General features: G+C 40.3%; 1 protein-coding gene across 1 annotated transcript in view; it reads right to left on the bottom strand.

The window, feature by feature from the left end:
- Positions 1–9,170: 9,170 nt before the first annotated feature.
- The window catches only part of LOC109196968 (NACHT, LRR and PYD domains-containing protein 12-like), a 59,183-nt gene continuing 51,265 nt past the window's right edge, over positions 9,171–17,088 (bottom strand). The window contains exons 8-10 of the mRNA XM_025906097.1: positions 15,902–16,075; positions 9,864–9,910; positions 9,171–9,715 (exon numbers count right to left, since the gene is read on the bottom strand). Coding sequence (XP_025761882.1) covers positions 9,171–9,715; positions 9,864–9,910; positions 15,902–16,075 — 766 coding nt within the window. The remainder of the gene's footprint in view (positions 9,716–9,863; positions 9,911–15,901; positions 16,076–17,088) is intronic.

Here is a 17,088-nt window from a genome sequence, read left to right as displayed (position 1 = left end):
TGTATTGTTCTTGCTTTGTTACTATTGATGTTTAAGTTGTTTATTGCTAGATTTGGTTTGTTGCTGTCTGTTTGGGAGCTGACATAGTCTCTATGGATAAGGGTCTTTGGCAGGGTAGCATCAGGAGAGAAGCTCCAGAGAGGCATGTTCCCTGTTAAAGCTAAATATAACAAAGAAATTATGCTAAACAAACAAAACCTTTCAATTCCCCAACCCTATCTGTCTCCTCAACGGGTTGTATGTTTTCAATGTTTAAAATAAATCAAACAAATAACTTAAGCTGTGTGACGGCACCTTGCGTTTACGCCAGGCTGTGAGCTGCCCTAAATCTACTTGCTACACCCCCTTTTCACCTAGTTTAATTTTTAATCCTAATTTAAACTATTCCTGACTTCCCTCAGTGCACACTGTAAAGTGTAAAAGATACAATTAGCTTTCTCCTGGTAAAAGGTCCTACATTATTTTCTCTACCTTTGGAAACATCCTTTATCGAGTTAACCCATTTCATTTTTCAAATTTAGGCCTGATTTCTTCGCCCCCTTTAACGGGTAGCGCATATCCGGTCTGAACACTGTGTTTGGGCAATTTACGAATTGTTGCAGGATTTCTATGTTATGTAAAGTTCCTCTCATCCCTTTTATGCTTCCATTATAACCTGTGTCTAACAAGCTTTTGATCTTCTTTGTAATATAAACAACTAGGTGTATTTGTGCTCTGTTTTTCTCCTTTCTCTGGTTGGTTCCGTTCGGTCTGGGGCTTCCAGGATTCTCGCCCCCCTGTGGTCGCTGTGGTCCTGAAATCTTCTCCTGTAAAGGATAGAAAACAAAAAGCCTCTCTCTGCTACACCTCACTAATCTACTGTGTTCATCTAAGGTTCCTTTAATCATTCAAAGTTGTTTCACCATATCATGTTCTGGGCTCTGTCCTTTATATTAACTTTACTTAATCTCCATGCCCTTCATGTGTGTGAGCAACACTTTTAGTTTTATTAAACACGCCCAGGATAAGATATAAACCATCACCATCTAAGCATAGAAACAGATCAAAAAGAACCACAAAACAATTTCTATATCTAAATTATCAAAAAACCCCAAACGTCATGAAACGATCCTAAAACCCATTTCAAATTAAACCTTAAATCCTGTAACTCCCCCCTTTTGTGACACATCTTATGTGTTACAAACTCAAAATCCTTCACTCGAGTTTAGGAGATTAAAAGAAAAAGGTTAGTCATATCATATTAGGTATACATGCTCCGGCCCTTCAAACCTGTGTTTAAGGAATGAAATCAAATTAATCATTATGTCAAATCTTTTCTTGGCTCCATCCACAGCCTGCATCCTTGGAACTTCCTAGAAACAAAAACCTGTGTGTTAACCAGAACTTCACATTTCATACTCAGTTTTTCCCCACTTATGATCCAACCTGTGTTATAAAAAGAAAACTTAAAACAGAACAGTTATCAGTCATGTATCCAACCTTAGTCCAGTCTTTATCTCAGTGTCCAGTCGGTCCAACCTATGGTCTGCCTCGTCCGTCCAGTCACCATCCATTTACACACATTCACTCACATACATTAACATCAGGTATTGCTGACAGTGGAGACTATCTCGCAAATATTCAGTCTTCACTCTCAGCAACATCAACTCATTCATTTGTTTTATTTTGTTTTTAGGAAAATAGTTCTTTCTGCTTTTAGACTGGATTGGCTCGCGGCAATCCTTTTAGACAGAGACTTAGCCTTCTCCTCTGGCCATTGTAATCTGGAGAAGGTCACCGAGAATTTTCAGCGCTGTTATCCACTCTTTTGCAGGCCTGCTTAGAACAAAAATGAGAAAAAGAGAGCTGATTATTAGCTCATCAAAACACAAAACAAAATCACCTGACAGGTTTTTCTAAGTGCACTGTTACAAAAATGATGGACCCCCTTAGACATGTGCATGCTTGATAAAACTCCCTCTATTAAAATAATAATAAAATCTAACCGATAGAAGTAACCCATCACTACAACAACACCCTCAACAATCTTAAACACAGAACATTTTGCCACAAGTTCTTCAGGGTCCTGACACTCTCAGGTCAACTAACATCACCTCACCTGCTCAATACACAGAAAATCTCGTTAAACACCACACAACTTGCACACCATCAACACTAAATTCTAAATTTTCTCTTCTGAAAACTTACTACGCACTAAGCGAGTTGGACAACATGATAAACAGACTCCTATGCTAAACCTGCTATCTGATCTTCATGAGCTCTTTTGTATTCTAAGGTTAACGCATTTTCTATTTGTGTGTGTGATTGTGTATATGTTTCTTTTCGTGGTTTTTTCAGACTCCCTCACAAGGTTCCACTTAAACAGTCAGTTTTTCTCTTTCCCAAATTTGATCTCCCTCCTTAAATAACAACATTCCTTGTCCTCAGCCAGAAGTTAGAGCTTGATTTTCAGGTTCAGGGAACAATTCACCCTGAAAGACAGTGAGTGTCTCCCCTCTTTGGCTCATCACTCGTCATTGTTAATGACATTTCCCCCTCTGCCCCAGCGGCTTTACCCTTGTAGTCCCGTCTCCTCCAGTGAGTCCAAGCTCACTTAGGGACCTAGGTTCAAGCAATCGTGACTGCGCCTTGCCTTAGGTTGTCCCAGGGTTTCGAGGTGGGATCTTACCCGTCATGGGCTGTCCAGCCTTCCATGCTCGCCTGATACTGGGGCCAATTGGGCACGGGTGCTATGAGGGGAGGGGACACACTGACTCTGGAAATCAAAGGAGTGTAAGCTGCTTTCTTCATTTCATCAGTATATTAAGCTATCTCACTTCTTGATTATTCCCAACATTTCACCTGTAACAATTTGTGTACGTGTGTTTTCTATTCATTAATGTAATTGTTAGTTCATGTATTTATTTTCTCAGTCTTTTTTCTAAAACATGTAATTAATATATTTTATTACTTTTTCTTAAGACATTCAGTCTCTAATTCCTCTGTTTTCATGCTGCAACGTCTCTCCCCAGCTATAATCAGACTTCCTGTTTGACGCACACACACTCTCTCAGGCCTCCTCTATTCACGCACTCTCCTATGAGTTATTATTACTTATTTATTATTTTGTACAAATCACACAGAATCATTCAAATCAAGTACTCACAACATTCACACGCTTAGAAGCACTCAAAATACGCTTTCCTAAGAGTATTTTATCAAACATGCTTGCTTAGAATCAGAAAGAGCAAGTAGACAACACTCAGTAACTGCGTCTGTCCTCTTAAAAAAGAAGAGAAATAAACACACATGGGACAATTCTCCCCATCTTAGACAAAATGTGACCTTTAATGTCCGTTTCTAAGTCATGTTCTTCTCTACACACGACTCTTGGCCTCCAGGGCATAAAACTTTGAGCATAATCTTTTACTTTACAAGAACCCTCATACTAAGACTAAGACTGCTATATGTGCACTTCTTTCTTTGACAAAGTTGTATTTTGTATTTTCTTACTCAGCTGTATATAGTATTGGTATTCTATTTTATTCTATTCTACTTTATTTTATTGCATTCCAGTGTTTTCTAATTTCTGCTGCATAACTTTGCACTTTTGCTTTAACAAACCAAATTTCCCACCGGTAGGACTAATAAAAGTCATCTTTATCTTTAACTAGCCCTAACCTAAATCCTGTCTCATCCACTGCTGAAATTCTAGTTAAATGAACACGTGTTACAGTTTAAAATTAAAAGAGGAAGTAACTCACACCCAAGAACTGTGTGTGTGTGTGTTAATGTCTGTGTCCCTTTAAATGAAAAAAGGTGAACACATGTGGTGAGTTTTCCTCAATTTACACAAAATATGACATTAAATATCCTTTTCTAATTCCTGTTCTTCTTTAAACACCATGAATGACCTCCTGGTCATAACCTTTGGACTTATAACTCTGATATAAGTCCACACAGCGCACCAAGCACAGAGAAAATTCAACCTCAGTGCTTCAGAATTCTCCTCAAAATTCAGAAACTGTTTCTGTCATTTATCTCCCCAAGAACTTCATCATATGGACCTCGCCGGGTCCAGTAATCTTCAGCACACGTATCTCACTGCAGCCAGTCAAGATTTAAAAACAGTTTATTGTCTCAGTTTACCCAGTATTCACTTATCAGGTGGACCGCAGCCGATCCATACATCTCAACCCAATCGTGTGTTGACATTTACACAACTTATTCTTTACTTGTATCACAACACATCTAGTAATATCATCAGAATTACTTCAACATGGTAAACATTGATTTTCCTTTAAAATCAACTTACCATTAAAACTCAAGATCACAGCTGACTCGATTCTCTGAAATCCTGAGTCAGTTAAAACACCTTGCTCAACTCACGGTGTTCTTTTCTCGGACCCCTTCGTCCGAGCTCACTCTTTTTTGCCCCGGGATCTCCCCCAAATTGTTACGAGATCTTCATAAACCCAAAAGTAAGCATATTATTTCCCTAATCAAAAGTGAAGCCGTTCCTCACACAGTAATTCTTCATCCAACAGCCTTTGTGTTTTGAAACTAAAAAGAGGAAGGAACAGGGCCCAATTTTAAACTGTGCATGTTGTCACTGAACAACACACACACACACACACAGACCCAGGGCAATTCTTCCTGGATCATTTATCAACGTTTAAACAAACACAGTCCGCATTGATTATTTTCTGGACCTCAGCAGATCCACCAAAATTCATATCAATATATCAGCCATTAACCGATTTATTTCTTTTCCTCAGACCGCGCCGGATCTGTTACTTCAGCACAATAAACACTGATTTTCCTTCAAAATCAGTTTACCAAGAGCCACAAAACCATTTCTGACTCGATTTTCTGAACTTCTGTGTCACTTAAACATCCTGACAGCACCAGGTGTTTCTGTCGGACCTCCTCGTCCGAACTTAATCCTTTTACTTGCAAATGAGCGTCTCCCAAAATGATCCTCTTGATCATTAGCTATTCACCGAGCCCACAACTCTCGGCAACACCACCTGACATATGCCCGCGCTGGAGCTCCTCTTTGAAGTCTCAAAGAAGTACAGGATTCTCCAATCCCGTGAGTTTGACATTTATTAAACCATAAACTGACCAATAACTCTTATATTCTTCTTTATTCTTACACATGCATTGGTCTCTTTTTTTTCTCTTTTACCATGAAATACCATGTAACCTTTTAACTCAGTACTGTCTGTTTCTCAAAGTTTCATTATCCTTGCTTCAAAGCTTCTCATTACTTCCAAGTTACTCATTCATTACTTCGACGTTTTACTTTATTCTCGAGAATTCAGTTTTACCCCTACTGCACCAATTTAGTAGTTAAGATCATCTACTCAGCGAACAGATAATTTAGAATTCAGCCAATTTGCACAAATTTGCTTATTGAACAGGTTTGTGCGTACCTCTTAATCTTTTTTTAGACCGGTCTTCTGTTCGCCTCATATCAGATCCAACCTTCGGCCACATTTGTTTTACTGATGGGCTCGCGACTGACTTGAATTCTCTTAAATCACATATCAACACCTCGGACCCTTCGCGTCCGGTATTTATTCTCTTAAAAACATGTATCAACTCCTCGGACCTTCTTCTCCGGTATTTATTCTCTTTCTCTTAATTAAGTGTCTCCCTAACAATGATCCTCTGCGATCACCAGGGCTATATCTGAGGCCACAAATCTCAGCGGGGCCCTCCCCCTAGTAAAATCCTAGGAAACGTCTTTCCTAGGGAGGGAATTCTTCAATTCCGTAACTTTAGACACTTTTAATCTCTTTATTCCTTAATCACAGCTCAATCTCTCTTCTCTCTATTTCCTTAAAACAACATCTCTAGTTACTTTTAGCTCAGTACTGCTTTTTCCGAGCGACCGTGAACACAGCACTACTCTTAAGTTTCACTTTCGTTGCAACAAAGGTTTTCGTTTCAAACAAAACTCAAAACAGAGATCAACGGATGACCACTTGACTACATATTCTAGAATTATAATCCACTACAGCACAATTTCAGTTTAAGAGGTTTGTGCCTTACCTTTTTGCGGGCCCAATAGTCAAGCGATCACCGTGACGTCTGCCGTTCGATCACCTGATCCGGCCTCGACCTCCGCCGACAACAAACACCTGTACTTCTTTCTGCTGATCTTTAGTTGCCCTGCATCCTCCACCAAATGAAGCGAGATCGATCAACTGTAGACCAGACAACAAACGACGGAGGCCCAGAAAAGTACAATCAAACGATGAGTTTATTGACAACGGAGAACAACCGTCAGCATATGGCTTATTTGCTCTGACAAAAATACACTGGGTTCTGGTTTTATAGCATAGAGGATCACACCCCCACATACACGTCAATACAGGTCAAAAATACATTATGTCCAGTCATTGTTTACAGACAAGGGTACATTTTGTACATCTCTAATAACTATGAACAGACATATAACTTCTCTTTTTGATAACACCTTCCTTTTAAGGTAATAACTTCAAGCTTCAGGGCCTCTAAGGGCTAATAATGGACCCTCGTCCTCAATCACTAAGTAGACTGAATTGGCGCAGGTCTCAAATAAGAAGCAGAAGACACTTGGGCCTTCGCTCAGGCCTGCTGCTAGATTTATGTGTATTGTAAGCATACATGCAATTAACCTGCTATGTTCTCATCTTCCCTCAACATGTATCACCTGGACACTCTCACCAGTGAAGCTTAAAACCCTCTTGGATAGAACATCAACTCTAAACAAGCACAGTTATGCAATGTGTATAGAATGAACTCAACCTGTGAATAGAATCAATGTGATGACAAACATATTCAATGCAATATGAACCCTGTAAACAATATTACTGATAAAATAATACTGTAGAACATGTTATTAATGCATTTATCATAAGGCAGAGTATATGGCAGCAATAAAAGAATCTCTAAATCCCAACACTCTGCTGGGATCACTGGTGAGCCAACACTTCCTTGTTGATGCAGATTTCAGGGCTTCCTGTTGCTCCTCCGTTATAACTGTTCTCTCTTCTCAACACATGATGACACAAAGGAATCAGCAGTGACGAAGATGATGCTGAAGCACACATTTCACACATATAACAGAGCAGTGCAGTTACACACACCTCTGCTTGACATTAGGCCTCAAACAAAGACACAAAACACTAACTTGACTCTAAATAGAAGAAACTGGCAGCGTTTTCTGTTCTGTGCTTATTTATATTTGACACACATGCTTCTCTTTGTGCAAACACACATTGCACTATAAGGGTAACCTAGCACACAATGATTGGACAGCACAGTGATGATGCTGGGAGATCCTATACGAAGCAACACAGAAACACTGAGAACTTTAAACATTGATTATATTGAGATAAGCAGCCGACCCAGTCTAGATAAAGGCGAGCAGCTGGGACCGCTGCTGCACCAAAAACAGGTTTCAGTGTTTCCATGTGTGTGTGTGTGATGTCTTTACTTATACTGGTCAATAGACTTTAGTCAACACATTATTGAAAGGTGTTACACATGAAATAAAAACAGTGTTTCATCTTTATTCCTCTGAAGCAGCTGCATTATAACCAATCTGCTCCTTTGTGGCCTTTAAAACAGCTTAAATAACTGTTGTTATATTTGTTTCTGCTCCTCTTGGACAGACGACTCTTGAAAAGACATTTTTGAATTTCAATGTGACTTTAACTGGATAAATATGGGATATATAAACGTCCCTCTGCAACAAACTGATTCCAGCTTCTACCTCATGATAGGAATGTTTTTGTGGCTCAAGATGACCTGATATCTGTCATGATGGAGACATTTGACACATGTTTCACATATTATAGACCAACAAGTTATTCATAGCAGTTTAAATACGGGGAGTCACTTTTGGGCCCAGCAGATAAAACAGAGCCAATATTTACTTCTTTATTTAAGTGACGTGTGTCACAGATGTGACCTAGTAAAGTGTAACTGAACATTAGTAACGTTATTAACACTCTCATTGCGTGCTTTGAAGTTAGCGTCAGCTAAAGTAATATACTAGCAAAAAACTATTTCCAGGTTCAACTTCCATCATACAGATGATGCTCGGGGCAAAAGAGTAACGTTCAGAAGCCGTTTCATTATGAAATCTGTTTCTGTTCATGAGGAAATCACATTCAAACTGATTAAATATACATTTTTCAGTAGTTAGCTGCTATGCGCCCGTCTCAGTGTGAAGTGAACTGGAGTCTGTCTGTACTGGATCTGGATTCATCGTTGTCCCTCCAACAGCGACACAGCGATCCGGCTCACCAATTGGTGATAACGACCTACTGAGCCTGCTAGCAGGTGCAGGAGGGCCAATCTGAGCCACAGTTATGGGCTGATAACTGCTAATAATGCCCAATGATGGACTGATAACATGAAGATTAAATGTCAGCTCCCTACAAAATAAGAGCTTTCTTAAACACTCAGACTGAGGTTTTATTTTGAAAGCCAGAGGTTGTTGAAGCTGTTTCCTGGAGCAGGACCCTGAACAAAAAGCAGATTTAAAAACCCTTCATGTCATCTGTGCTCATTAAACTTACATCATGCAGTTCATTTTCTCACCAGCAGGGGGCCACAAATCACCATCAATGAAGAGTTTAAGGAGATGTTAGTGACATCAGAGCTGTACGTATTGCTCTGATCAATATGGAAGTTCATGTTTCTGTGATTGGATCAGCTTTAAAAAGCAGCTGTTTTTATAGAACGACAGAAACATGAGAGATGCTGAATGTCTTTAATATTTGATACACTGAGTACTACTGGATGTCCATTTATTCAGACATGATGGAAACATCCCATTAAGAAAGAGAAATCAAACATTTGGATTCATTTTAATGAGCTCAGACTTGTTGAAAACGCAGAGGAGCTGGTTGTGAACTGAGCTTCAGAGAAACACAACATACTGAGATTCACTGTGAAGCTTTGAGTGGAAAAAGACAGAAAAACAACATGTGGATCCTGGAATAATAGGAGCTTCCATCTTTAAAGGACTGAAGAGGAAGAAGTTTACAAGGAATCATTTAGAAGAGTTTCAAACATCAACTGATTGAATCCATGAATGTGAAAACGTGTTTGTGAGTGAAAGAGACAGACATGTACAGACTGAACTATCTGTTCAACAGTCAGAGTGTTTCTCTAACAGGAGACACTCTTTACACCCAGCACAGGGACACTGAGGAACCAGGGTGGTCAAATCCAAACCCAGGATAAAGATCTTCAGGGAATGTGGTGTTGAAGGTGTGGAGGTGGATCAGAGTGTCAGAGGAGACTCTGTAGAAGGACAGAGTGCCAGCAGGACAGTCCACATACACTGCTGCTCTGTTAGAGACAGAGGAGGAGGAGGAGGAGGAGGAGATGGGTGTGGATCTGCTATTGTGCCAGACAGACTGAGGACCATCATCAGAGCAGTACAGACTCCAGGACTCATCATTGCATCCAAACCAACAGCCACCACTGCTTCCTTTCCTTCTGATTCTTCTGTAACTCACTGATATATTAACCCCTCCTCTCCACTCGACCTCCCAGTAACAGCGACCAGTCAGACCATTTCTACACAGCAGCTGATGATAAACATCAAATCTGTCTGGATGATCAGGATATGACTGAACCTCCTTCACACGTGTCACCTTCCTGTTGTTGTCAGACAGTTGGAGCTCTGTGTTCACTGTGTTTGTGTCGATTGTGAGTTGACAGGAATCTGATGGAGAGAACAAACACAATCCAGCTGCAGTTATTGATCCATCATATGTTCATTGATTGACACTTTGATGATGACTCCTGACATGATGAAGATGGTTGAATGTGTGCTGCTTTGTTTTCATGAATCCCATTAAAAACACACTTACACTTCCTCAGACCTGGTCTCAACCATCGGACTCCAGCAGGCTCCACCCTGAAAGGAGGAGGTGGGTCAGAGCAGCACAGTCAGCATGCACACATGGACATTACATGGCTCTCATAAACATGAACATTCACAGTGTTCATCAAAGTGAAAGCCCGGGGGAATGAATTGTCTGTGGTGTCTGTTTTTTTGTTAACAGCATTCTGTATCGTCTGCCTGAAGGAAGAAATGTGAACAGTTTATCTCCATGATGTGAAAGGTCTGTAGAGATGTGTTTGTCACTCATTCTGGACCTTTACAGGTCCTGGATGGAGGAAAGACAGCACAGATGAGCCTCTCTAAAGACCTTATTGTCTGGCCCCGTCATGCTTCATGACCGAGGCCAACCAGACAGTGATTGATGGAAACAGGACAGACTGGATGATGCCATTTCTCCAGACTGCACAGGGTTATATCTTTGGATTAGTTCTGACACATTCATCAACACCATATCTCCAGTCATTGGACAAAATATCAGAGGAGAAAAAAGTCTGATTTTTACTGTAAAAACCACAAACATGTTTAACCAATCATTTCAACAACTCTGCAACTATTTCCATAAAAATGCTCAGGCGGTTTTTATCTAACCATTTTAAACTATTTACAGAACAATCAGGTGTTCTGCATCAAATAAGAAGGAACACAAATGATTTGTGCCACTGCAAAAAATAGTTTGTGTCACTATAAGACAGAGGAGAACAGCACAGGGATAAACCTGCAGGTCTGACAGCAGGAGGTGGATCAGTCCTGTTTTCCATGTGGAGACTGCATTTACACTGCAATCTGCCTTCGGTGGCAGCAACTTTTAAGGCAGCAACTGTGACGTTCACTATAGAACTGACACACAAAACACAACAATGAGGACACTTAGGGCTGGGCGATATGGCCTAAAATCCATATCACGGTATAATGTGAAGCATGTGTGGTAACGATATATATCGCGATATATTCTTCTCTTCTGTATAACATATTTTCCACACTATAAGGCACACTTAAAATCCTTTAATTTTCTCAAAAATCGACAGTGTGCCTTATGTATGAATTCTGGTTGTGCTTACTGACCTTGAACTGATATTATGTGCTACATGGCGCGCAGAAATCTGTCAAAAATGTTTTAGTACGACTTTGGTAAGCTATGAAGCTGCACCGCTTGATGGATTTGTGGAGCATTACGGCTGCCGTAGTCAGGAGCCTTGCGGAGTAATCTGGGTCCTAAACTCCGTTAGTTTCAGGTCCCAAAGTCAAACGATCACTGCGGCATCACTGAGAGTTAAAAACTGTCTAAATTTTTTATTTAATAAAAATGATCAGCGTTGCTGCTTTACAAGGTGTAACAATTAAGTTTAACATCCGGGCATTCATGAAAACAGAATGTATTAAATTTAACGGAGTTAGAAGTTAGCAGGAATTTAGCTCGCTAGCTTCCACCTGAACATGATATTCCATGTTCTGACTGAGAGATTTCTGAAGAAATTAAAATGTACAGCTCTGCTATCACTTCCAACATAAATGAAGACAGAAAACTAAACAGCAGTGATGTTTGTAGGGTTACTGAAGTTGGGCTAACTGGTATATAATGATGTGCTACGCGATCGTTAGCAAAACAGCTACGTTAGCATAACATTAGCACAGTGAAGCTGAAGGATGAACGCTAACCTTTTTCCACTCAATAACAGTTAATGTGAGGGTTTCCGGTGGTTAGGGACAAATGCAATTGCATGGCAGGATGCTATAAACGGACCAAGTCAGGAGAACAACTGAGATAATCCATGGACAATACGAGGTTAGTCATTAACAGTGTTGGGGAGTAACGGAATACTTGTACCGCCATTACGTATTTAAAATACAAAATATGAGTAACTGTATTCCGTTACAGTTACCGTTTAACAAGGTGGTATTTAGAATACAGTTACTTTGTTGAAATAAATGGATTACACGGCGGTACTTTCCTGTTTCGTATTGTCGCAGGTCAGGACTGTTTGGGTTTTGTTTGACAGCTACGTTCTGTTGTTCCAGGCGGCAGCGTTACGGTTGCCATGGTTACAGGGTGACGCTCTCTCTCTGCATGTTACCTGGGTGAGAGAGCGCCTTTTTGTTGTTGTTGTTGTGCTAAGCTAATAGGCAGAATGCTACAGGTATAGCTCTAAAGAATGTAGCATCATGGGCAGTGTAGTCCGTGCTGCAGGGAGAATGGACTGCCATACTCGTTATGTGTCTGTGAGCGCGAGGAGGGAGAAAAACGCGAGGGGAAAAGTACGAGCTGTCATCGAGCAGAAACGGGAGCTGGAAGCATGTAAATATAATAATAACCACTGCAGCCAAGAAGAGTGCCTGACGAGCCCAGTTGTAAGTAAGCTATTAAGACTCGACTGTACGCTGTGTTCGTGTTTTCCTCCGAAACAATAAGTTCCGTTGGAGCAGTCCTTCAACGCCTCTCTTTGTCTCTCGCAAGCAAAGTTGACCCAGACAACAAAGTAAAGCTATTTTTTGGCTACGAGCCCGACACGGAACCCGCCGTATTAGCCAGAGGTCCCTTTACTATGGTTCGGAGCCGCGGACCTTCAGTAACAGTAATAAATCACAGCAATAGTACATTCATGTAGTTGTAAAAAACATGATAATATATTAAATAATCCAAAGTATTCAGAATACGTTACTCTCATTGAGTAACGTAACGGAATATGTTCCAGAATACATTTTGGGGCATGTATTCTGTATTCTGTAATGGAATACATTTTAAAAGTAACCTTCCCAAAACTGGTAATTAATATACTGCAACAACATGGGAATAGAGCAGCTGCGAGAGAATTCAGCAGTAATGAATCAATGGTAGGGAAGTGGAGGAAGCGCAGTTTTTGGCTTTCCCCATATTCCAAAAGTGCTTCGTCTCTTTGCTATTACTGTCGCCAGGCACAATTTGCAGATGATGTTATTTGCAGCCGCTGCAAGGCTTTCGACCAAAACAGGCGCAGCTTGATGACACCATCAACATGTGCTATCGCGGTAGAGCGGTATAGCCAAAATCTCTACTGTTGGCCAAATTTATATCGTTTCTACCGTTTACCGTGTATACCGCCCACCCCTAACTACACTACACACTAAGTACACACCAACTACACACTAACTGTAGCCTCCAAACCTGCTAAACATCACAAATCTCTCACGTATCAAAACTCTCTCTCGACATTACATGGCTCTCATAAACATACTGTTAGACACTGATAAAGGAACAGTCCCACATTTTCACAAATACACTTCAAGGAGTGGGAGTCATGTGAATATTGTCATCTGATTGGTTTGAATCCTCTAGTCACTCACACTGCTAGCTAACAGCAGCTTAATATCAGTAAGCTAATTGTATTGCTGTGGATGATTAGCAGCAAAACATATTTTGTCCAACAACAATCACTCTCAGTTTAACTATTGGCTTTATTTGAAGTGTTGTCAGGGCGACAGTTACTGTGGAAAAGCTCTTTGGGGCCGTTAGCAATGTTAACTGCTCTGATTAGCACATTAGCGGCTATTAGTAATTTGATGTGAATTAGGAAAGGTAGCTAACGCTAATATCCTGTTTTTTGTGTTATAACGATGTCAGGGGTTAAAGCTAAGATGGCTGCCATTTGCAGCTAATGCTAATACCATATTTCCTTGTTTTATAACACTGTGAGCAGCTAATGCTAAGACGGCTGCCGTTATTAGTTAATGCTAATTTGACGTGAATTAGCATCCAATAATGCTCATTGTCTTTGTCACTACCCGATCGGTACCGGAAACTCGATCGGTACCACGCATGCGCAAATCTTACGTCACTTCCTCTCTTTGCCAACATTGTGACAGTTAATGTATTTGAGTGACACGGTTAGCGCCCAGTTAGCTCATAGCATTTCTCAACAGCTCTGCATACTTTTCGACTGCACGGGACATTTAAACAATGGATAATCTGTATACAAACAAATTCATGCTTTTCTCCTCAACAGAGAGCATCCCCAGATTGAACAACAGTGCCGTAAAATAAGAAGAATGGCACCTAATTACAGACGTAATAATACTGACTTAGTAATATGTCACGTGAAAATTCATCAGCCAGATTAAGTGTTTACTGACAATTCACAGTGATAGTGGACATCATCATTACTATTCCAACAATCCTCTCCACACAGACAAGCATAAACACACTCGACTATCACTAAATCAAATTTAACATGCATTTGTAATGACGCTAGTTCATTTTACAATAGGGCTCATTCGCTCGGTCAGCAGGTGGCGGTATCCTCGTACACTGGGAAGTAAACTGCCATTAAACGAAACAGAAGAAGAAGAATCTGCACATGCGCGGTACAGATCTGGTAGACCCGATTTGTACAGTCCGACTTTGCACATGCGCAGTAAGGATCGGGGAGTCCTGATCCATAACTATTATTTTATTTTTATTTTTTGTCTACATTATATTGAAATGTTTCAGTACTGCAAACAATTTAAGCGATACTTATTATTTTTACCATCTTAATAGATACTCTGACCCGTAACTATCGTAAAATGCTTCGGCCAGAAGTAGACACCTTTCGCACATGCGTGGTACCGATCGGGTTTCTGGTACGGATCGGGTAGTGACAGTCTTAACACGGTGACTAGCTAATGCTAATACTCTTTTCCCTTGCAGTATAATGATATGAGGCGTTAATGCTAACTAGGTTGCCATTAGCGGCTAATTCTAATTAGGGGTGAATAATCATTAGTAGCTAATGCTAATACCGCTTTCCCTTTCTTTATAAAATATGAGCAGCTAGTGCTATGTAGGCTGATGTAAGCAGCTAATGCTAATTTCATGTGAATTAGCATTATATTAGGGAGGAGTTAATGCTAAGTAGGCCGCCATTAGCGGCTAATTATAATTTTAGGTGATGAAGCTAATGCTAACACTCTTTTCCCTTGCGTTTAACGATGTGAGCAGCTAATGCTAAGTAGTCTGCCGTTACCAGCTAATACTAGCTTGATATGAATAATAAAAAGGCTGCCAGAATAATAAGAAGGCTGCCATTATTAGTTAATACTAAGTTGACATAAATTAGCATTATTTGATAATGGTAACAATGTTTTTCCATACTTTTTAATAACAGCATTATCTGCTTGTCTGCTATTTTCCCTTGAATTTTAATAAGGATTTGTGTGACCATGATGCACTTTATGAAACTCTACATTCACAGCTGAATCGACAATAAATGTGTTCTCAAGTGCATATTTTTCTATTATTGTTGTCAAACAACAGAATAAAAATATAATATATTGATTTTAACACAGCCCATTAGCAGCATTAGCTTATCAGGGTTTCCAGTATTTAATCTTCCATTTCCAAATGTTAGCTGCTCCTGTCTGCCTCTTTGTCACACACACAGACTGAAATGATTCACAGCCTTGTTTTATCCTTTGTCAGTGTCACTGACAGTCACTGTGACTGTGGACATACAGCATCGGAAACATACACATGGCTGACACTTTATTAGGTACACAGTGGCCACTATCTCAGGTACAGTACACCTGTGACCTAATAAAGTGTATCTAAAGTTACAAAATTTGTCTGTGCCCAAATATTTATGGACTTAACTGTAGGCCTACTTTTAATGAAACTCTCAACATGACTTATCAGTTATGGTAAATGGCCTGTATTTGTATAGCGGTTTACTAATCCCTAAGGACCCAAAAGCGCTTTACACATTCAGTCATCCACCCATTCATACACTGGTGATGGCAAGCTACATTGTAGCCACAGTCGCCCTGGGGCGCACTGACAGAGGGGAGTTATCATTAATGTTCCTCCAAAAAGACTCCTTGGACCCCTACATAAATATCCATGTACTATCCAGCTAGACTAGTGTGTCTGTCCCTGAAAATATTCCTGCATGTGTGATTGTTCATGTCTCATCTGCAGGAAACAAACAGGAAGTGAGTGAAAGACACAGGAAATGTTTCCAGCTCTTCCTCCTCTATCAGACATTCTCTCCATACCTGAGAGTGTCCAGTCTCCAGCCTGGATCCTTCAGTCCAGCCGACAGCAGCTTCATTCCTGAGTCTCCTGGATGATTGTAGCTCAGGTCCAGCTCTCTCAGATGGGAGGGGTTGGCGCTCAGAGCTGAGGCCAGAAAAGTAGAGCCTTCCTCTGTGATGAGACAACCTGACAGACTGCACACACACAAAACAACAATCCATCTGTGAGCAACCATTTTCTCTTTGTCACAATAACATCTATCTATTTACATCCATTCAATGTAACTTGATTTATAAGTGACAATTCCCAACAGACACCAACAGTCATCTCAAGCTGTTTAACAGTGTAAGGTAACAGCCTCCAATATCAGAGAGAAAGCCCCAACCATCAGGAAGAACTCCCTTTGACACAAAGATCCTCCCAGTGAAAACAGGCTCCAGGAGGAGCATCTATCATGACTGGTTGCAGGGTGAGGGGAAAGAGAAGAGATGAGCTCAGAGAGACAAGAAGAAAATACAAACTAAGGAGAGAGAAGACAAAAGTTAAGGACATGCAGTAGCGACATATAAAAGCATCAGGAGTGAAAAGAGGGGAGTGGAGAAGAAAGCAGAGCATCATGGTAAGTCCACCAACAGCCTGAGCCTATAGCAGCATAACTAAGGGATGGTTCAGGGTCACCTGATCCAGCTCTAACTATAAGCCTTATCAAAAAGGAAAGTTTGAAGCTGATCTTCAAAGTAGAGAGGGTGTCTGTCTCCTGAACTCAAACTGGGAGCTGCTTCCACACCAAGTCCAAAATAGCCAGGCTGAGTCGTTAAATTAGTCCAAAGTAAAGTCAGAAAGTCATTATTTGTGTCACATTTTAGTGCAAATGTAGAAAAACTATCCAAAAGTTATTTCTAAATCTGATATTAAACAGTTTAAATGGTAGAAAAAGCTTTAAAGAAAACAGAAAAAGTCAATAAAAGCCTCTTTAGAGGGTCACCAGTTTAAAACTCATTTAAACATTTAAACTGGTGATTCTCCTTCTCTGCTTCATTTTCTCTCTAGACTTCCTGTTCCTAAGAGGGATTTGATTGGCTGAACGTCCTTTTAGCCTTTCTTTTTGGGTGCTAATCAAAAAGGAAAACACACGAGTCATGTGACGTGACATAAAGAGCGCTATGATTGGTTGGGATTGACAAACTATGGTGCTGTTTGCAAGTTT

Source organism: Oreochromis niloticus, linkage group LG3 (genome assembly GCF_001858045.2).
Source record: "Oreochromis niloticus isolate F11D_XX linkage group LG3, O_niloticus_UMD_NMBU, whole genome shotgun sequence".
Lineage (NCBI taxonomy): Eukaryota > Metazoa > Chordata > Actinopteri > Cichliformes > Cichlidae > Oreochromis > Oreochromis niloticus.
Note: the sequence above shows the minus strand (reverse complement) of the source record. Positions and strands in the feature narration are given on the sequence as shown.